This window comes from Delphinapterus leucas, chromosome 13, assembly GCF_059928025.1.
Source record: "Delphinapterus leucas isolate spDelLeu-1000000601 "Yukka" chromosome 13, BTC_Dleu_Yukka2, whole genome shotgun sequence".
NCBI lineage: Eukaryota > Metazoa > Chordata > Mammalia > Artiodactyla > Monodontidae > Delphinapterus > Delphinapterus leucas.
The window spans coordinates 3,205,649-3,228,220 of record NC_143141.1 but is presented as its reverse complement, the minus strand read 5'-3'; the positions used below and the strand labels follow the sequence as shown (position 1 = coordinate 3,228,220).

General features: G+C 52.0%; 1 protein-coding gene across 1 annotated transcript; it reads left to right on the top strand.

Annotated features, from left to right (window-relative positions):
• Positions 1–12,774: 12,774 nt before the first annotated feature.
• GPR45 (G protein-coupled receptor 45) lies at positions 12,775–16,538 on the top strand. Its single transcript, XM_089922558.1, has one exon. The coding sequence runs from the start codon at positions 12,838–12,840 to the stop codon at positions 13,954–13,956; it is 1,119 nt and encodes a 372-aa protein (XP_089778684.1). The 5' UTR covers positions 12,775–12,837; the 3' UTR covers positions 13,957–16,538.
• The last annotated feature ends 6,034 nt before the right edge of the window (positions 16,539–22,572 follow it).

Genomic DNA, 22,572 nt, shown 5'->3' with positions numbered 1-22,572 from the left:
CTTTGATTTAGCAAAGGATTTGCCTGCCGTCTAGGAAATGGCCGGAAATAGTGGGTTCTGCCTGTACCCTCTCCCCACCTCCGTCTCACTGTCTGTTTCCCACCCTTGCCCATCACATCCATGCATCTTGAGTTCAAAACCGAAATGGTGTAAAATTGAGGCATACGTATAAAATGCTACTCATTTAAAAAAGGTTTTATATTGGAGTAGAGTTGACTTACAATGTTGTGTTAGTTTCAGGCGTACGGCAAAGTGAATCAGTTGTATATACTCATTTTTAAAAATTGACCTCTTTATGAAAAAAAATAAGGTATGTTAACTGCAGAAAGCTTAGAACATACAGGTGCGCAATGGAAGAAAAGTCAAAGCATTCATTCACTCCATGAACGTGCTGCTGGGGGTAACGGAGGACGAGCGTGGGCGGGGTCCTGCACGTCAGTGACAGAGGCTGCGAGGAGGGCGCAGGCCGAGCCCTCTGGGGGCTGGTTGTCACCAGTGAGCAGGGAAGGACACACTGAGATGGGCCTTTGAAGAAACGCTTGCAGGAGGTGGGCAAGGAGGGGGAGGACATTCCCGACAGAGGACACCAAGTAGGCACAGCAGGGAAACCAGCGTAGGGGCAGAGGCGGGAGCAGGGGAGACTGGGGGTGTCACAGAGGGAGCTTAGGGCCGGGAAACCACCACAGTGAACAAGTTCGGCTTCCATGCCCACTTCCCAGTGAGTTTGGAGTCAGTGGAGATGCACAAGAAGGACCTGCTCTGACTCCCGTTTCCCCAGGAATCCTGGCTGCTGCGCTGGGGTGGGAGGGCCTGCAGGGGGAGGGGTGGAGGCAGGGAAGTTGCCAGAGAGACCAACGCAAACATGCACTTACTTCCCATGCTCATTTTTTAATGCGTGCGTTTATTAGCGAGGGTTCAAACTCTACAAACTATGCTCTAACCTTCATTTTCCCCTTGCTCTCTCGTGAACATCTTTCCGAGCTGCCGAGCATTGGCCCGCAGGTTACTTTTGCTGGGGGACACAATTCTGTTGTAGGACGTCATAGGCGGAGCAGAAGCCCGTGCCCAGTGATCACCGGGCCCGTGCACGGTGCTGCTCCGCCGGAGCACGTGAGGGGGGGAATCTCATCTGCCCATTTCGCAGATGAGGAAACCGAGACCAAGAGGCTCACCAAGAGCGGAGTCAACATTTAACCCAGAGCTGCGGCCACAGGCCAGGCGTCTCCTGCCTGCCTTCCTGTCACCGAACTTACACTCCGTCTTCCTCTTAGAAACGACACTGCCCTAAGCATTCGTGTGGCCAAGTCTTTGTGACCATCAATAATTGTTTCCCTAGAACCAATTCCTGGAGGTAGAATTTCTAGGTCAGTTCTTTTAATGTGACAATTAAACTCTAATGCGTTGTAAATGAAACAAGTCTGAACAAGTCATTCCAGATGCTCGGAGGGACCGTGGATAGTATTGAACACAATGCATGACAGTTAATCGGGAAGCAGTAATGATCTTGGGTCTGACGGGGCTTCTGGGAGCGTAGCTTCCCTTTGACCATGTTTCTCCGGAACAAGAACTCGACCGAACACTAGCGGCCATTTCTCCGTCCAGCCCCTCTCTCCCCTGTGCTCTCCAGGGCTGTCCACACCGGATCCACCTCCTGGAGAGCCAAGCAGGTGTTTCCTGAGTAGCTCTGCTGCATTATGCCTCTGAACTTGCCCTCTGCCCTGATAAAGGCCCGTCGCTCCGCTTGCCTTGTGACTTGCAAGATGCTGTTTAATGTTTGCTGCCACCCTGTGGGGTTAGTACAGAAGCAGCAGCAGCAGCAGAGGCTGAAGAATTGCCAACGGTCCTCAAGTTCCAAGGCTGAGAAGCAGAGGCAGGACGGTGGTTTGGATCTGGAGCTCCCTGACCAGCCCAGCCCCACGGCCTGCTGTGCTTCACTGGTCCATCGTGACTCTAGGTTGGGCAGGGGTTTGTTGGAGGTATAGGGGCGAAGGAGTTAAGCTTGCCCTGCTCCCTGCCCAACTGATGCTTGTTCACTCGGAGCCACGAATATCCACATGGGCCCGGGCCGAAGGACTAAAATGATTCCAATGCTATTTCATCTTTATCACAAATTTCAATACCACTTCCCTCCTCCTGCCGGGGACCCAGGGGGGGAAATGTCAGGGCGGGGCTGCCAGATTAACAGCCCTCCGTACAACTGTCAAGTTCTTGGGCGGTATTAGGAACTCTTTTTTGGAAATTTAAAACGCTATTAAAAATCGGGATTTCCCTGGCGGTCCAGTGGTTAGGACTCCATGCTTTTACAGCCAAGGGCACAGGTTCAGTCCCTGGTCAGGGAACTAAGATCCCGCGAGCCATGCAGTGCAGCCAAAAAACAAAAACAAAAACAAAACCGCTATTAAAGATGCAACCATTTGCCTGCAAACAGACACAAGGGGTCTTTTGGGGGGCCATGGAAACGTTCTGAAGGTGGATTGTGGTGACAGTTGCCCAACATTATCAATTGTACAAAATTCATTGAATTGTAATCTTACAATGGGCAGGTTTCGTCCTATGTAAATTGTGTTTCAGTAAAGCTGTTAAAGACATTAAAGTATCATCAGAGATCATTTTAATGGAATACATCAGCTGTGTCTGTTTTCTTTACTACAAATGAAAAAGTATATTTTGATCAGAGTCAGGGTTTTCTTTTTTCAGAAGAGGGGCATTAAAATGTTAGAAAAATCGCAAAGGTACCAAAAAACAGTTTAAAAATAGTTTTTGAGAAAGCCAAGTTAAAGCAGAGGGATGGGCACCCGCAGATGTGATTTTGGAGAAGGGAAAAGGTTTTGCAAAGCAGCCAGGCTGCCAGGCTGAGAAGTCTGAGGGGCCGGCACCCGGGGTTTCTCGAATTTAAAGGAGCTGCAGCTGCGCTGGGAGCCCCAGGGTGGGCTGTCTTGGAGCCCCAGACAGGCTGCTTGGGACGTCACATGTCTACCTGGAGAAACTTGACCTTGGCAGGTCTTATTTTTTAGCATCTTGAAAAAGTGCTAAGTGCCTCAGATTTCATTAAAACATCAAACTATTTTTAAACAAGCACCGTAGGCTTTGTGCCTCTAGCAAAATCTTCATACGTGATTCCGGGACTTTAAAAACTCTACCTTAGACGCAACACCTCTAAACTAGTTCAGAAAGGGGGAAAAGTTGCCTTTTAACAGTGACATGCACAAATACAATTTTCAGGGATTCACTTGGAAACTAAGGTCCCTACGTGAACCATATGCTTCGGCCTCCTCTAAAGAAAGAGGAGAACATAAAGATGCAGAAAACAGGTATTTGGTGAAGGTTGGGTGGGTTCTTTGGACTTTTCGGAAGGACTTATATTACCAACTATTCTTTCTCATAACTAGAGCAAGTGTGGGCAGTCAGCGTATCCGAGTCGGCATCTGAGTCTGTAGAAGGGAATTTGTCCACACGATGAAACCCACCTGCACCCTGAGTGGGTGCCACTGACCCGGGCCCCCGGGACAGAGAAAGCATCAGGGCCTGAGACGAGGCGAGAAGTGACCGGAGCCCCTCTGCGCACTTGTGTCACCTCAAGCAAATCACTTCATGTATTGATTGTTTCCTCATCCGTAAATGGGAATATTAACTTACCATCGGGTGGCTGTCAGAAGGAAATAAAGAGCACATTCTGGGAACATTTTGAATATTTTAAAGTTTTATCCAGATACTAGGTGTTGTTACTGTTTCTTTGGTCAAAGCAAAAATTCAGTCTGTCTTAGCCCCCATCTACTCATAGAATCCTGAAAGCTAGTTCCGTAGGATGGGCTGCGGGCATGTCAAGGCTTTAACCCTCTAAGTCCCCGAGCCTGGTCACTCCACGGGGCCATATGGATGTTTTCTGTACGTATCGTGGGAGTGGCACCGCGGATTCAACAGAGTGGACAGCGGCCGAATCCCGGTGCTACCCTGCGTCTCCCGCCAATGTAGCGTTGAATCCTACATTCTGTCCAGCCAGCAGAGTTTAACTTTGGGGGGACAAGGAGAACTCACCCACATCACTCCAGAAGCACCTGTGAGAGCTCACCTGTGCAGGCCGTACATGCCCGAGGGCGGCCGGGGTCCTGGGGCCTGTCCTCGGCTGCCGTGCTCCCACCGCACTCTGGCCCTTGCTGGTCCTACAGAGCCTCTGAGCCACTTTCCTCCCTTCGTCTGTTTCTGTTGCTCTTGCCCCGAAATACTAACTTGTTGCAAATATAAAAGACTGCCATGAACTCTCACTTACATCTTATGGAAGTGGCACAGTCCAGGGTTAAACCAGTCCTCCTGGGTCCCAAGGCAGGTGTGTCTTTTTATGAATTTCTAGGTCAAGAACTTCTGTCTGTAAAACCGAGCCAGTGGCAGGGTTCCAGGGGGTAGGCTGTGTCAGTAGCTCCCACAACTGAGAACTTCAAATCCCCTGGGGCGCTGGTTCAAACACAGCTTCCTGGGCCCCACCCCCAGGGTTCTGACTCGGTAGGTCTGGGTGGCCCTGATAATCTGCCTTTTTAACAAGTTCCTGTGTGATGCTGATGCAGGTTCAGAGAACCACCGAGCTAGGACCGAGCCTAGCCGGCAGTAACGCGCACACAATACATTTCAGGTGTTGCTAAAAATAGTACAGATGTGCTTCCTTAAAAGGCTCCCCGATTCTGTTCTATTTGAAAAACTTCCCCCCAGGAGTCTTGCCTGACTTGAGAAATCAAACAATCTGGTCTCTCTCAGCTCACTTTTCTTAAAAGTTGAGACACGTAGCCCAACACCTGTTTCTAAGCACAGCTATTGATGGATTACTTTGGGCAGCTCTTGCATATTTTTTCATTGCCAATAAAGTTATTGAAATTGGAATATGCCATCTGTTTGAGAGTCTGTATCAAGAAGGCAGGTGACGTGGCTGCAGGTAAGGATAGAGTCAAGCTGTTTCCACAGCAAACTTCTCCATCTGCCCAAACCGACTTCATTCCCTAGGTTGGGTGTTTGTGAACCACTGTGTTTTTCCGTAGTAAGAAATAAAAGTCCAATATCTCAGATGCCAATTGGTTACCTGAAGCAATAACCACAACTTCAGAGAAAGAGTCCACCAGGTTTCCCACCAGAAGAGACGGCAAATTCTACTGGAGATTAAATACCTATTTCTAAGTCTGTGAAGTAAAGTGTAGATGTGCCTGTGTGTAGTGCGTACTTGACGTTAGTATTTCTGGAAAACAGTTCCCTGAGAAGGGCTTGGTCTCCAGCCCAGTGCTTTGAGGGTTTGTTCTTCGAAGCGGGCGGTGGTCCCACCCCAGGGACACTCTCCAGGCACCCAGGCACAGCCCCAGGAAGGCCAGCGCCCGCCTTCGCTCAGAAGACGCAGAGATGCACAGAGGAGCCGCGAAGAGACGGCAGGTGGGGTCTGAAGATGGGGGAACAGCTGCTGTTGCCATCATGTGAGGAGGGGCATCATTTCCCTGAACACCCAACAGTGACGCGGGCTTTCTGGGCTGCACCAACCTCAAACGTGTGAACTACAAGTGCCACCTGCCGTATAAGTAAACAAAGGATGCTTCAGCCATCAAGCCATCACACTACAGCTGCCCCAGTGGTGAGCCCTGAGGGAACTCGGGATAGAAACAGGACGCTCCCCCATCTAGCAGCCATCAGACTGCAGCCACCTGGAAGGTGCACCCTGAGAAGACTCAGGCTGAGAAAGCACCCGACACTGGCCCCAGATGGCTGAGGTGCAGATCAAAGGAATGATTTCAGTGAGTCAAGACTCTTGCATCTTCCCATGCAGAGAAAAGCGCTAAATTCCTTCACTTGAGATGTCTGGTTTTCTTTAAGTAATCCTCTGATGTTCCAACTACCTGGTCTGTGTTGCAAAAACTCCCATATATCCTGGCCCCACCCCCACCCCTGTCCCCTTGCCTCTTCGGAGCCGTCCCTCGGGGTGATCTGAGATGCTGTGTCCCGGGCTTAAGTCCTCAGTTTTGTCCGCCAAATAAAACATAACTCTCAACTTTTAGGTTGTGCATTGTTTTTTTCAGACAACACAGGTGATGACACACCCTGCTGTCTCCATGTGGACCTGCCTTGAGTCCATTCTGTTTTAGGGGCAACAAGGAAAGAGATAAGAGCCTCCACTGAGAACCCATGCTGGTGCTTAACCTCCCAGTTGCCAGGAAGTCTTCCCCTGGCTCAGCTCTGCCCTCTGCCCGGCCCTGCTGCCCTCCCAGCAGCTCTCTGCCCAGTCCAGGGGCTTCTGCCTACACACTGCGTTCCCTCCCCCTCTGGGTTCTAGCGAGCTCCATCTCAGGTTACAGCCTGGATGGATGGTCTCTTCATGTCGGACTTTGAAAATGGAAAAGGAAGAAAAACATTTTAGACTTTGTCCCTTCCCATCAACTCAGAGCTGCATGTTACCAGCTAAGAGGAGATCTGTTACCTGAAACTACACGTTTGCAATACAGTCAGTGACATCCTATCAAGGACTGATCTCTGGCTGCAGGACCATCGTTACTAGGACGGTCAAATCCTTGGAGCAGCTCGGAGAGGTTCTAGAACCCCTAGCCCTCTGCGTACCCACTCCCCGCCGGCCCTGTCCCCTAGTAACCTCTCCTGGGCTGGCGTTCCTCTCCTTGTCTATCAGCACACCCCTCTGCCTCCCAGCCTGCTCTCTGTTCTCCAAGAAAACCCAGCAGAATCTCCGGGTTTTACATTGGAAACAAAAGCCAGGACAGGGGCTTCCCTGGTGGCGCAGTGGTTGAGAATCCACCTGCCATGCAGGGGACACGGGTTCAAGCCCTGGTCTGGGAAGATCCCACATGCCGCAGAGCAACTAAGTCCGTGCGCCACAACTACTGAGCCTTCGCTCTAGAGCCTGTAAGCCACAGCTACTGAGCCCACGAGCCACAACTACTGAGCCCGTGAGCCACAACTACTGAAGCCCGCATGCCACAACTACTGAAGCCTGCGCACCTAGAGCCTGTGCTCTGCAAGAAGAGTAGCCCCTGCTCTCCACAACTAGAGAAGGCCCGTGCACAGCAACAAAGACCCAATGTAGCCAAAAATAATAAATAAATAAAATAGATAAAATAATTAAAAAAAAAAAAAAGCCAGGACAGGAGGTGTTTGGTGACAAGGACGTGCAGAGCTGCTCCCACTTCAATGGAAGGAAATGGGAAAAACACATCTCAAAACCTTGGCCAAATGGGGCTCTGTTATACTAATTTTTCTACTTTTCTATAGGTTTGCAATGTACCATCATAAAAAGTTTTAAAAGCTAGAAAAGGGAAAGATGGACACACACACACACACACACAGAGATAGACAGAGAGGAGTAGGGGATGGGAGGAGAGGGAGAGAGAGAAGGAAGGAGGGAGGAAGGAAGCAAGGAAGGAAGGAGGGAGGGAGGCAGGCAGGCAGGGCAGGTCCCAGGGCCTCGCAGCATCCTGCGGCTGCCCCTGGCCCAGGTAACCCCCCAGGGTACCACCAGGTGGTCCCCCGCAGAGCTGTCATACTTACAGAGCAGAGAAAGACACCTTCCCTCACCCTCACAGGTGATCACCCTCCACCCTTCACCTACTGGAAGGGGTGCTCTCACCTAAGGGTTCTCTGCACCTCATCTTGGTTGGTTCGGTGGAGGCACTGTTTGTCTTTTCTCTGTGCTCGTCAGCATCACGGACAAGGAACTGCGTTCACTCTCGCTCTGATCCTACCAACGTCGGGCCCCTCTTTCGGAGCCTCAGCACCGGAGACCGGCCTCGGGTCTTGGCTCTCTCTACCTGGCACTACTTTTGCGAAGGTGAGCTGCTCGTGGATGCATCTGAGCGGCACACATGGATGGTGGGCAGGGCCAGCTCTCCGCGCAGAGTAGCGGCAGGGCCGAGGAGTGGCTGAAGGAGCTTTAGGCAATGCCGTGGTCAGTTCAGTGTACAGACGGCAGTGTTTCCTCCCTGCGCACGGCCGAAAGCTCCCTCCACCCTTTGTGTAGACACAGTCCATTGAGCACACGGTCAGCGGACCCCTGCTTCCACCACAGCACAGGCTGGTCTCTTCCCCTTAGCTCATAAATTAAACCTCAGTTCAAGATGCTTATTTATCTTCAACACCTGCAAGACCGCCCAGCTCCAAGGTGGGATTGATGGCATGGGAGCTACAGTAAGTACCTTGAAATGGTTCCGTTCCCAAGTCGCTTCTTCCTCGGCTTGTAATTCCCATCATGACCCCACCCCTCCCAGTGAAAATCGCCAGAGAGGCGGTAATGCTGGGTCAGACTAAAGAAGGTACTGGAACATTTCCTGTTTGCCTGTTAACTCTCACTTTGATCTTTACCGTGCCCGAGCGCTTGGTAAGAAAAGTGCTGTTGATTTGGGTATTAGCAACAGGACTGTGACCAGAACGCTAAATTAAAATATCTGAGACACGTTGCTGCCCAGAAGCCCAAACAATTTTAATCTGATTCAACCTCAAGACACACATTAAAAAAAAATATTCCTTGCACCATCTGTTCCTTTGGTTAAGCATGAAATCACCCCCGGTAATTATGTTGTAGGGAAGATCTGCTCTTACAGCGTAGAGAAGGGAGCAGGTGAAAGGTTCAGCCAGGACTGACAGACACATGGACACACAGGGATGTGTCTTTTACTCAGTGACCCCTTATTCTGTGCTCCAAGAAGGACTTAATCCATGAGGGCTTCATGCATGCCTGTCATGGTTCTTGTTCTTTAATCCAAGAGACAAAAATCCATAAACTTGAAACAATGAGGGATGTGGATTAATGTATTAACTACTAGTTGATTATTTACTGATGCCCTTCTTTGTACCAGGTCTTGCACATGTTTTTACAACCCTGGGGGTAACGTGTAGTTATCTCCATTTCACAGATTGGAAAACTGAGGCACAGAAGTATTGTACCGTGCTAACACAAGCATTTGTCATCTGCAGAGAGATACTTCTCACTTATAAAGTAACACACCAGGTCTCTGATTATACAGCTCAGCCTCCACGAGTCTGGATGACTATTCCCACCACAGATATGAACTCGTTCCGGGCATGCTCGGCCAAGGCAGGGTCTACACCTGGAGCGCCAATGTCTGTCACCAAGACATTGCCACCCGCAGAGCCTTTAGACTAAGTGGTCTGAGGCTTCCTAGATTCCTACATCACCCCTGCCCTTCAACTTGAGATCTCTGTGATAAGGACAACTCTAGGGAAGTTGGAAAGAGATGCTTCTTGCCAGCACAGAGGAAGAAGTAGGCATGAGGAAGTGGAAAGCAGGAGTGCTTCCAAAAAAGAGAAGCATCAGCTGAGGTGTCTCTGGAAGCTTCTACAGGTCCGATGCTCACCTGGTTCACACAATTTGTCTCTGGCAGAAGGTAAAGGAAAGAAGAAACCATTCCAGTCTCCTTCGAATGCTTTCGTTCCTGGACCATCACCTGCGGCAGGAATCTCCACTTGGTCACGCGTGTTCTTTTGGCTCCTGGTGGGCACTGCCTGCACCAGCCCAAGCTGGTCACTGCCCACATGACCCCCCCCATGGCTCGTGAGACTTTCCCGGGGGCCTGGTGTGGCCTGAAGCTGCTTGCCCAGCCTCCTGGTTCCATGGCCACTCTAGTCACCTACATTCTCTACTGCAACATTCTTTTTTTTTTTTGAGGTACGCGGGCCTCTCACTGTTGTGGCCTCTCCCGTTGCGGAGCACAGGCTCCGGACGCGCAGGCCCAGCGGCCATGGCTCATGGGCCCAGCCACTCCGCGGCATGTAGGATCCTCCCGGACCGGGGCACGAACCCGCGTCCGCTGCATCGGCAGGCGAACTCTCAACCACTGCGCCACCAGGGAAGCCCCAGCACTTCTGAATATGAGTCGTGAGGTTGGTATAATCCTTACAAATTATGTGAAATACTTATTTAACGTCTGCATTGGAAAACAGAGACCCACTCAAACCACTTTTTTAAAAGGGGAGGTCCAACCTGTGTGAAGTCAAGTGATAGATACTTACCTCTCCTCCTTTAGGCAAAGAGTAGAAGACTGCAGTGAATGTACTGACCATACACTTGGCGGTCATGAAGGTTTATGGTCCCAGAGGGCAGCCCTCCTCTTCCCAGCACAGGAAGCCCTCGGCTTGGGGCTGGCTCCGCATCCGTGCACCCTGATGCGAGGCTGGCCCGCACTGGACCACCCCCGGGCACGCCACACAGTGAGAGGGTGGGTGGCAGACTGCCCCCAGTGGCCCCCCTGCCCTGGGAACTGGGCAGGATGAGGACTCAAGGTCGCTAGCATGAGGAGGACCAGCAGTCTTAAAGAGAAACTGAGGGGCTTCCCTGGTGGCGCAGTGGTTGAGAGTCCGCCTGCCGATGCAGGGGACATGGGTTCATGCCCCGGTCTGGGAAGATCCCACATGCCGCGGAGCGGCTGGGCCTGTGAGCCATGGCCGCTGAGCCTGCGCGTCTGGAGCCTGTGCTCTGCAACGGGAGAGGCCACAACGGTGAGAGGCCCGTGTACCGCAAAAAAAAAAAAAAAAAAAAAAAAAAAAGAGAAACTGAGGCCCTGACTCCAGAGAAACCAGAAAAAGTTCAGAAAAAATGAAGAGAACTTAAAATACCACCTCTAGTAACCTGGAGAGTTTCGAGCGTACATCCCTCAACGAGTGAAGAGCTGCACAAAAGACACAGAAGATAGGAACACTCTGAGATTTAAAAACATGACTGCCAAAGTCAGAAATTAAATAGGACTAAACATAAAGTCAAAAAACCCCTCAGAGCACAGTGTAAAAAAAGAGTCCAAAGCAGAGAAATTAAACACACACACACACACACACACACACACACACACACAGAAACACACAACATTGTAAATCAACTACATTTCAATGAAAAAATTTTTAAATAAGTTTTTTTTAAAAAATAAGGGAAAAGAAAAGAAAAATTAAGGCCCAATCAGTGAGGTCCAGCATCTACCTGTTAGGTATTCCCCACAAAGATCAAAAGGGAGAAAACTAGCAAAGACGTGAAAAAAGAAACTTTCCCAGAGTTGAGGAGCACATGGCTTTGGATTTAAAAGGCCCACTGAGTACCCAGCACAACAAACAAGAAAAGACTCATATCTAGACACTGCCTTGTAAACATTTTTCAGAAAGAAAATATCCAGCCTTCAAGAGGCCATAACTTGTCACCTGTGAAGGAACAGAATCAAATCCACTTCCAGCCTAACCCCAGCAATGCTGAATGCCAGAAGGAGTGACGTCTCCCAGTCTCTGCAAGGACATTCTTTCAGCCTCAAGTGGACAGCCTGCCAAGTCATCGGTCAGTGGGGAGCTATGGACTTTGTATGTTACAGACGAGGAGGTCCCACCGGCAGAGGTTAAGCAGCCTTCCGGAGGCACCCACCGATGGGAAAGTGGTGGATTGCACCTGCTCAAGCAAGCTGACTTTGGACTGAGCTACAGAACACCATCCTTGCCACACCCATGAAAGAAACAAGAAATGAAAGATAACAACATCCTTTTTTTTTTTTTCTTTTTTAAATTTTTGGCTGTGTTGGATCTTCGTTGCGGTGCACGGGCTTCTCATTGCTGTGGCTTCTCTTGTTGCGGAGTACGGGCTCTAGGCGTGTGAGCTTCAGTAGACGTGGCTCACAGGCTCAGTAGCTGTGGCTTGCGGGCTCTAGAATGCAGGCTCCAATAGATGTGGCACACGGGCTCAGTAGTTGTGGCTCCCGGGCTCTAGAGTAGTTGTGGCGCACGGGCTTAGTTGCTCCGCGGCATGTGGGATCTTCCCGGATGAGGGATCGAACCTGTGTCGCCTGCATTGGCAGGCGGATTCTTAACCGCTGTGCCATCAGGGAAGCCCCAATAGCACCCTTTAAAAGGGTTTATCTGGGGGGAGAGTGTCCTCCTTTTAATCAGTGTTTCCAAAAGTAACATTCTAGCAGCACTAGCTATCCAAAGTGTTACCATTGGGGAGATTGGGGGAAGAGTACATGGGATCTTGCTGGATTATTTCTTACAACTGCATGTGACTCCACACGTAAAACAAATAGCAGCATCACCTACCATTTATTTACTCCACACAATTTCTGTTGAGCATCTTCTCCGCTGGGGACACAGCAAACAACACAAACAAAACCCTGCCCTCATGGAGCTGGCTTTCTACTGGGGGTTGCCTTGCCCGAAGCTTCACTGGATCAGGCTGTTTATAATTCAAGTTATAAAATACATGCCGATTGTGGAGATGTTGATTACAAAGTCTGGTCCCCCACAAGGTGGGTCTAATCAGGTTTCCCGGGTGATGTGACAAGGCTCGGCGTATTTGTGAAGACCGAGCCTTATCCCACGTGGGAAGTAAGTGAGTCACCGCCACTCTGATGTCTAAAATACCTGCAAAAGGCAAAAACTGCTCTATTCAACCGGTGCTTGGAAGGTCTAAGCCCGTTCTCTTTCGTGCTTCTTTGCTCCAGGCCACTGCGAGCGCCCAAGTAGAAGCTGCGGATAACCCCGTTCTCTTTCGTGCTTCTTTGCTCCAGGCCACTGCGAGCGCCCGAGTAGAAGCTGCGGATAACCCCGTTCTCTTTCGTGCTTCTTTGCTCCAGGCCACTGCGAGCGCCCGAGTAGAAGCTGCGGACGCAGTCGGTTGTCACGGAGACGATGAGGCTGTGACTGATGCATCGCACATCCCCGCCAGGTGCTCCCGAAGAGGGAGGCTCCTCCCAGCTTTTGCAGCGCCCTCCAGATCCAAGACACCCGGGAGGTAGATGCAGCCGGCAGACAGAAGGCTGCCGCCCCCGAGGCGCTGAGGCCCCTTCCTCTCCCTGCTGCCCCGGCTCCAGGATTTCCTCCACGATGGCCTGTAACCACTCGTCCATCGAGACCTACGAATACCTGCTGCCCAGCGGGAGCCACGCGGCGGACCCCGGGACCCCCGCGCCACCGGCGCCCCTCAGGGTGTCCCTGGCGGTCCTCATGATGCTGACGGTCGTGGTGGGGCTGCTCGGCAACGCCGTGGTCTGCATCATCGTGTACCAGAGGCCGGCCATGCGCTCCGCCATCAACCTGCTGCTGGCCACGCTGGCCTTCTCGGACATCATGCTGTCCTTGTGCTGCATGCCCTTCACCGCCGTCACCCTCGTCACCGTCCGCTGGCACTTCGGGGACTCCTTCTGCCGGCTCTCGGCCGCGCTCTACTGGTTCTTCGTCCTGGAGGGCGTGGCCATCTTGCTGATCATCAGCGTGCACCGCTTCCTCACCATCGTCCAGCGCCAGGACAGGCTGAGCCCCCGCAGGGCCAAGGTGATCATCGCCGCGTCCTGGGCGCTGTCCTTCTGCGTCTCGGCCCCGTCGCTGGCCGCCTGGCCGCTGGTGGAGGTGCCGGCGCGGGCCCCGCAGTGCGTGCTGGGCTACACCGACCTGCCGGCCGGCCGCGCCTACGTGCTGGCGCTGCTGGGCGCCGCCTTCTTCGCACCCTTCGCCGTGATGCTCGGCTCCTACCTGGGCATCCTGCACACGGTGCGCAAGAACGCCGTGCGCGTGCACAACCAGTCGGACAGCCTGGACCTGCGGCGGCTGCCCCGCGCCGGCCTGCGGCGGCTCCAGCGGCAGCAGCAGGTCAGCCTGGACCTGAGCTTCAAAACCAAGGCCTTCACCACCATCCTGATACTCTTCGTGGGCTTCTCGCTGTGCTGGCTGCCGCACTCCGTCTACAGCCTGCTGTCCGTGTTCAGCCGGAGGTTCTACTGCGGCCCCTCATTCTACGCCACCAGCTCTTGCATCCTAGGGCTCAGCTACCTCAAGTCCGTCTTCAACCCCATCGTCTACTGCTGGCGAATCAAGAAGTTCCGCGAGGCCTGCCTGGAGCTGCTGCCCCAGACCTTCCAGACCCTCCCCAAAGTGCCTGAGCGGATCCGGAGGCGAATCCAGCCGAGCACCGTCTACGCGTGCACCGAAAACCAGTCTGCCGTGTAGGGGGTGGCGGTGAGCCCCCTGCCCCCCGCGCGGCTTCCTGGGACTCCCGTGCAGTCAGCACTTGGGGGGGCCTCTTAAGCACAAAGGGACTCATTTGTTACCGGGTGAGCTGCGGCTCCCAGGTTGGCACGATGAATTATTTTTGTTCTCCCTGCGGGTCTGATGGAAACTGGACGGCCGTCACGACAAAAGGGGAAACGGGTGGGTGATGAAGGAGTCCCAACGTTAGGCAGGCGAGGGGAGCAGGGAGGGAGGTTGGCTGCGGGGCAGGAGGAAAGCTCTGTCTAAAGAGCTCTCTCAAGATCTGCCTCGCAGACAGCTGTGGTGCCATGTTCTGACACGAGAAACCCAGGTAGGTTCACCTCTGGGTCATCAGTCAGTGTACTGGGCGCCAGCATTCTTCAGAGGCGTTTGTGTCTGTGGCATACATTGTGGAAACACGCCAGGTTCTTTACAGTGGTCAGATGTGCATTTTGGACGATGCCGAATCGTCCGTTCTATAAACCAAAATCACGCGGGAAGCAGAGGAGCCCCTGGGCTTTTCAGCTGCCCCCGTGTGACACATGGGAGGCCTTGGTGGCTTGAAGCCCAGAGAATGTTCGGGGGCAGCTCAGCTGAAATGACAAGCCCACCCCAGCGCACATCCTCAACCCTCCTCCCTGGACCGGCCCACCTGGACCCTCACCCTGAAGCCTGTCACCTCCCTGCCTGCCGTGACAGCCCCTGCCCCTTCCCTCTCTCTCGCCTCTGGTTCCCGGGACCCCTTTGTCCTCATTCTGTCTGTCCCCGTGAGCAGGAACCACACTCCTTCTCCTGTGATCCATCTTTTCAGCAAGTACTTGTAGCGACTTGCTTTCAGCCCCAGAAGCGGTCGGGGGCTCTGTCTACATGTTCCTCTCGACGCTCTGAGGCTGCCGCTTCACCCCGTCCCAGGACCTGCGGTGGGGACGCAACGACCCACTCCCACTGACCTCTGGGTTCCTCTACCTCACTCAGGGCCGCAGGGGTCTGACCGCTGCTGTCGGGGCCACCTCCCCGGGACCGTGGTCCCCCAGCCCAGGCAGGATTGGGATCCCAGGAGGGCAGCTGCCTAGAGGGGACCTGCTGCTTGTCTCGAACGCCCAGCCTCTACACCCAGGGCCTCCTTTACCTCTGGGAGCTTCTGATGGGGGAGGTGACTTTCCTGCGGTCAGGGCACACGGTCGAGTCCACGGAGCTCTCCTTACAGCTTCAGATCTGAAGAGAGTGGGAAATTTAAGGAGAAATTTAGAAAATACGGTTCTAAGTCTAACTCCATCAGGAACTAGTCACATGACCTTGCTCGTTTCACCCCCACTTCTCTGGGCCTCAGTTTCCCCATCTGCCAAGCGAGGAAGCAGGCCTAGAGGGTCTCCCACATCCCTGCCGAGGTCCCTGCCATGTGCGTGTTTTCCACTTGTAGTCACCAGATCCCCTGCCTTCGTTTATCCATCCACGCAGTGAGCATTTATTAAGTGCCTACGACATGCAAGGCACTGTAGGGGACGGTGATGAGTCACGCCCGTCTGGGCCCAAAGGCACGTGTCTGATATATCTCAGGATAACCGTAACTCAAACACAGACGCTCCCCTTTGTGTTTTTCTTCTCATTCCCTTTCCAAGGTTGTATGAAGAGACCAGCTCCCCATTCCCATGCTTTCCTGCTGTGACAGAAGCAAAAAAGAAAGATAACATAATTCACATTAACCTAAGTACAGACGAGGGCTTTTCCAGAAAATAATTGGCACTTTTTTTTTTTTTTTTTTGTGGCACGCGGGCCTCTCACTGTTGTGGCCTCTCCCGTTGCGGAGCACAGGCTCCGGAAGTGCAGGCTCAGCGGCCATGGCTCACGGGCCCAGCCGCTCCGCGGCATGTGGGATCTTCCCGGACCGGGGCACGAACCCGTGTCCCCTGCATCGGCAGGCGGACTCCCAACCACTGCGCCACCAGGGAAGCCCCAATAATTGGCACTTTTTCTCACCAACTTCACCCTCCTTTTACACCCAGGCCCAGACCCCTCCAGACCATTGTATACCTAGAGTGAGGGGGAGAGAGAGAGGAGAGGGAGACAGACAAGAGAGGAGAGACGAGAGACAGAGATTGGTTGAAGACCGTCAATGGCATGTGACTGATTGAGGTGGGTCCCCTCACTTCTGTGTCCCAAGTGCCCGCCGCGAGGCAGAGTTGCACAGCCTCAGTGGTGTCCAAGAGCACAGCCAGACCACCACGGGGACGAGGCCTCTGGGCACCTCCCCTCCGGTGGGCATTTAAGAGAACGTTCTACAGGAGCCTCGTGTAAAAAATCACAAAACTGAACGAATGAAGGTACCAAAATTTACATCAATCAGTGTTATCTGATGTATGTTGGATAGTAATATATATGTTTCAAAGTAATAATTTTGTATATATTTTAAGTAAAGTATTATTGCTCTTTCGGTGTATAAGACTGTGTTTCTTGCCAAAATTAGCGCCAGAGCCACGACTAGTACACGAAGAATCTGGGGCCGGACACCCCCTAAGATACACCCACTTCGGGAAGTCTAGTCCAGAACCTGAAAGCCCCTAGCCGAGCTGCAGTGGCTAAAGGGCATTACTGATGACAACGGGAGATTGGGCAGTGGGAGGGTCACAGCAAGGCGCCCACATTTTTAAAAGCTCCCCACCCTGCTAGATAATTCCAGACAGTTAGTTTCACCTCTGACTTTCACTCTGCCGACTTCCTGATTCTCTCCAGCCTCGCTAGGCCTTCAAGGAACTTCTTAAAATACTACATAAATAGCAAGTTCTTGTCTCCTTCCCTGATGCCTGCAGGGCGACCACTGCTTCTCTGTATTATGTTTTCATCTTCTCTCTGGCCCTGGACTTCCCCCAAACCCTGGGTGCCGAATTGTTTCTGTGGGGTCCTGGGCAGTGACTGTGGTGGTGACGGCCCGTGGGAGAGCCTTGCCTCAGAAAACGAGACTCAGTAAGTCTCAGAAGTGCCATCCTAATTCTCACCACCCAGGAAAACCCACTACTTTGTCATCATGAACCTTGGCCCCCTGCTGTTGGTGTGAAATAAAGGCAAAGGTTCTCTAGGCCATTCTGACAACCAAGATGAAAAGCAAAATCTAGATCAATTCCTACTTGGCTACTCTGAGCCCTGGCGTAGTTTCCCCTGACGTGATTTACAGCGCATGCTTTTTGGGGACTAAAAATCTGCCATGTTAAGTATTTCCGACGTGGCTATGTTCCCCTTGCTCACACAGTCAGCAGCCTTGCCTCCAGCAAGTGATTCCGTGTCCAGCTTCCTGGCCTCCTAAATGAGGAAGACACTCCCAGCCAGAGGCCCCCGAGAGGAACACATGACATAATGTATATGAGGATCTAGTCCCACGCCTGGGCTGGATATACCGGGGCAGTAATTGCTAGGGTCGTGTTGTCAACCTGCTTACGTCCCAGCTTTGTCCGCCTGGGGCAAGGGTAAAAATGTGTTTCAGAAACTGGCTGTCCTGTCCTTTCCTTGTCTTCATGTGCTTGTAAGATTTTAGGGTCGGCTGACAAGAACACAACAGCTACTGAAGCCAGGAGCATGGATTCGATGGCCCGAAATGACCACTTCATTCCGCTCAAAACGCTCCCAGGGCTGTGAGTTAGCCTCCCTGGGCTGCTAGGGGAAGGGATGGGTGGGTGGTGCCACCCTACTCCCAGGCTGGAGAAACAGCCGGAGGTCACACCCCACTGTTCTCGGTGGTTCTAAGGTCCGCAGACAGCTGGGTGGCGGAACTGGGAATGCAGGGATGCAGGCGGGAGGGAGGCAGTGGACCAGGGGAAATAGGCAGAGCTGCTGTAACCGACCCCCCAGCCCTAACTTTAAAAAATAACCCGGCCCACTCTCACGGAAGTCCAGCTGTGAGGTGGGCTCCCTACCCACCGGGTTGTTCGGGACTCAGGCTCCACCCATCTCAGTGTGCACTGTCCCTGGGGCATCGTCCTCATCTCTGTGGTCAGTGCAGGCCGCAGCCAGGTCTGTGTCCTGGCTCCTCAGGAGGCGAAAGTGTGCAGGCACATCCACGCTCCCCTGGTCTTTCCTGGTCTTCCCTGGTCCAGAGCCCAGTCACATGATCACGCCAGCTGCAAAGGAGGCTGGGGGATGAGTCACATGATCACGCCGGCTGCAAAGGAGGCTGGGAGACTGAGTCCCTAGTCAGGTGCCCACGTGTCCAGTCAAGGCTCTCTCAGCACAGGAGAGGAGGAGTTGGGGGACTCCCAGCAGTCTCTGCCGAGACTGAACGATTTTGAAAAATGAGCGATCTTAGCACACACAGACATTCTTAAGTCCTAAGCACAAATTTCATAACTGAGCCTCTTCTCAATGTAAAATAAACACAGTCAACCCAAGATGGTGCCTCTCTCTTTACCTCTAGCCCCCAGCGCCTGGGGATGTGCGTCCAGACACAGAAATTGCATATGCGTTGATGACTGGGCTGAGAAGAGAGTCGCCACGTTTAACCTTTTAGGCACAAAAGGTGTTTGAAAATTTGCAGCCACAAAGAGATGACTTTTGCCAAGATAAAAAACTTATAATTTAAAACCACAATCAACAGCGATTGAGACCGAGTCTGCCAAGAATTTGATTACGTTAAAGGAAAGACTATACTTTCAAAGCTTCGCCTATTGGAAGGTGCAGACCGTTTGCTGATGGCAAGGTGGACCTGCAGAGGGGGGGCCGGGGCCAGGCCATGGCGATTGAGCAGCTCAAGAAAACAGGGCTGGGGACCCTAGGGGTGGTTACATCTGGATTGCGTAAGAATAAAAGGATGTTGGAACACAATAGCATGGTGTGTGCGCGTGCGCGCACATTTATTTGGGGCGGGCGGGCGAGGGCACTGTAGCAGACAGCCTCGGTTTACCTTCCGCCCTCTGCCCTTTCCTCCTGGAGGAGCCGGGGGCGAGGTGATCTAAGAATAGGAGAGGTGCCAGAGTGCCTGGCTAAGAGGAAACCAGGGAGGGGCTGCAGCACAGAGGGATTTTCCCTACTTAGTCTGATAGGAACAGAAAGAACTCACCTGTATGAGAAACACACAGGTGTCACCAGAACGTTACCTTCTGCGACCAGGAATCCGAGGGTGCTGATACGCCAGCTCAGCCTGGAGGTGTCCAGGTAAACGTCTGACCATCCCCAAGGCCGGGGTAACGAGGCCGGTCCCTTGCATGGATCTGCGTGTTCCAGCTCCCCAGTGCTCTCCTGCTGCCTCTGGCAGCTGCTGTCCCTTTGCCAACCATCCAGCCGGAAAAAACAGCCAAGCTCATTTCCAGAAGCATTTTTGAAAAGACAGGTTTGCTGTTCCTTATTAAGTGTCCTTTGGGGACTCGTTTCTCATTTCTTCCCTCATTGAAATGCTGCTGCCGTCTCCCCTCCTTGCCGTGCTTTGCTGTGGTGTCACGAAGACTTCGGATGTTTTATTAAACCATGAAGAAAGGGTCGCTCACCTCACCATAAAAGACAAACAGGACTGAATAACTTTATAAATGCATACGGAAAAGTGCAAAGCGTAATTTGCTTTCAAAGCGTGAAGGGAGAAACACTGTGGCAAGCAGGAGGCTCTGTCTCCCCAGGGCTCCGATTGTCACGGGATTTGCCTGCCCTCTCAGGAAGCAGGCAGTCCAGGCTGCTAGGAACTGCTTTCCCTGGCGGGGAGCCCTGGGACCACCGAGAGACATCCGCTCAGACGCTCTCCAAGGTGTGAGGTTCCACCAGGTTTTTGTCCCCAGAGTCTAAATCTCCATTATACCTTCGTGTGAACCTACAGATCCTCTTCACTCCCCGGCCCCCTGCTCTGATTTCCTCGAACCTTTCCTTCTCAAATGACGCAATAAGCAGATATGGGTAAGTTCCTAACTAGACAGGAGGTGATGCTATACCTTAAAGTTTAGATTTAGATTCTGTAAGAGAATGGAGTACTTTCCATCCTTAGGAATAAATGTTCCCTAGTCTTAGACAAGTTTTAAAAATCATATCTACTGATTATTTTTTATTGTAGAGGTAATTTGCTCCTTGTGGAAGTGAAAACTTTGTTTTTACCCAAACGCATAAGGAAAATTAAAGATATTCTAGTTTTTAAACTTACATATCAACATGTGTCTTTCTTTTCCAAAGTTTAGATCATACTATCCGACAACTTAGCTTAGTGTTTCTGGTAGATTTTTTTTCATGTTTTGAAGTGATTTCTGCTGGCTGGAAGTCATCCGTTATGTGGCTGCACCAGCAGCTAAGTTACTTAAGTTACTCCCTGTCTGGTTTTGTTTCTTTCTGTCTTCCTATAATGAGTATCCCTGACATAAACCTTCCTACCCAGCTGCTGGTTATTTTCCTAAAATAAATGTATGAAAGTGGAATTGGTGGCTTTTGATGCCATAATAAAATGGTTTTTTTTTGGAAAGGTCATGACAATTTATTCTCTAACCAGCTGTGCTTGACAGTTACCAAAAACTTGGGAAACTCTTAAGGTAGGTTGTGAAGCTCTTCTCAGCAGCCACCAACGGGTCATCCGCCAACAGGCTGGGCCAAGGTTGGATTATGAATTGGGACACGAAGGAGCCCAGGAGAGAAAGCCCACAGCCGTTTGACGGAGGAGACATTAATAATTCAAGAGCTTGACAGTGCTGCAAAGGCTTCGGCCAATTAATATATATTCACTAATTATAAATAGAAAAGCATGAGAAACAACTATATTTTAATGTTTTCCTTTTTTTAAATGGAAGTATAGTTGATTTACAATATGATGTTAGTTTCAGGTGTACAGCACAGCGATTCAGTTATATTCAGACTATATATATATTATACATTCTTCTTCGGATTCCCTTCCCTTATAGGTTATTACAAAATATTGAGTATCGTTCCCTGTGCTCTGCAGTAGCTATACAGAGAAACAACTATTAAAGGCATCTTACATCTCTCCAGAAACCAATTTGGGTTGAAAGTCTTATTCATGGCAAGTATAAGCCAACTTGAGTCACTCAGGCTTGAGAAACCCTTTGACCACAACACACGTCTGGCAGGTGGGGCCTGGGAAGGGTTTCCCGACCATCCTCTTTCCTGTTCCTCACCCTGTGCTACTCTGGGCAGCCTTTGCTTTCTTGCTGTTAGGAGTGCGTTAAACTTGTCGCGTACAATTCTGTCCTGGGAAGCAGAGTACAATGTGGCCACCCCAGTGGTTTAATCGAAAATCTGTATTAACCACATCTTTGATTTTCTGTATTCTGATGCTTTGACATCCGGGCCCTGGCTGACCCTGGAGAGGTTGCCGCTCCCAGGACTGGCTGGCTCCTGGAGACACTGAACAATTCACCTGCGAGTGCCCCTCCAAATACAAAGCAGCCCAAGCAGCGCCCACACCCCACCGCCTCCTCTGTGAGAGCTCACACCCCGAGCTGCTATCCACCTGCTCCAATGCCCCCAGGCCAGGGCCAGACAGCCAGGGACAGCCCCTGGGCCCAGAGCCCATGGAAATCATTCCAACTCGCCAGCCCCAAGCCTGTCCAGCTGCCTCACCCCTTCCTTCCCTTGGAAACCACAATAAAGGCTCCTGCCCACGTTCCCCGACCTGCCCTGTGCCTCCTGCCTGGCCCTGGTGCTTCCCCATGTGGCTGGTGTGCCCCCTCCCCTGTGAGGAGGGTCTCCGGGATCCGTGAGTATAAAAACTATCTTTTCAGTGGCAATTGTCTCCTGATCTGTTGGCCTTACTATACCTCCAATTTTTTATCCATGTACTATATTTTATTTTTAAATTTTTTTTTTAAATTTTATTTATTTAATTTACCTTACTTTTGGCTGCATTGGATCTCCATTGCTGCACGCGGGCTTTCTCTAATGGCGAGCGGGGGCTACTCTTCGTTGCGGTGCGCGGGCTTCTCATTGCGGTGGCTTCTCTTGTTGCGGAGCACAAGCTCTAGGCGTGTGGGCTTCAGTAGTTGTGGCGCACAGACTCAGTAGTTGTGGCTCGCGGGGCTCTAGAGCGCAGGCTCAGTAGTTGTGGCGCATGGGCTTAGCTGCTCTGTGACATGTGGGATCTTCCTAGACCCTCGAACCCGTGTCCCCTGCATTGGCAGGCGGATTCTTAACCACTGTGCCACCAGGGAAGCCCTCCATGTACTGTATTTTAATACAAGGGACTCTCCAAATAAGCTGGCCACAACATTCTGTTTCTTTTTTGGGGGGCGGGACTCCTTTCCCATATAAATAAAAACCATGTAAAGACCAAGATGAATGGACCCAATACCAGATGGACACGCTGGCTGAGGCTGCCCCTGGCGGGGGGACTGCTGGTCTCTCTACAGCACAGACACCCGTGTTTCTCTTCCACCCAGAACTGGGATGAAGCCTCGGTCTCCAGCCTCATCTGTCACTGTCCCCTGCCGCCTTCCCGGGCTGCAGAGTCATCAGATCCTCTTTCTCTCCATCCCCACGGGGCCATAAGCCCGCTCACCCCCTCACCCTGAGTGCAGCACTCTCCCTCCAACTCCGTGCATCTGGTCCACCGGCACTGCGTCCTCCGGCATTTGTCCCCCGGGGCTGTCATTACCTCCAGCAGGGCTGAGACCAGATGTGCCTCTCACC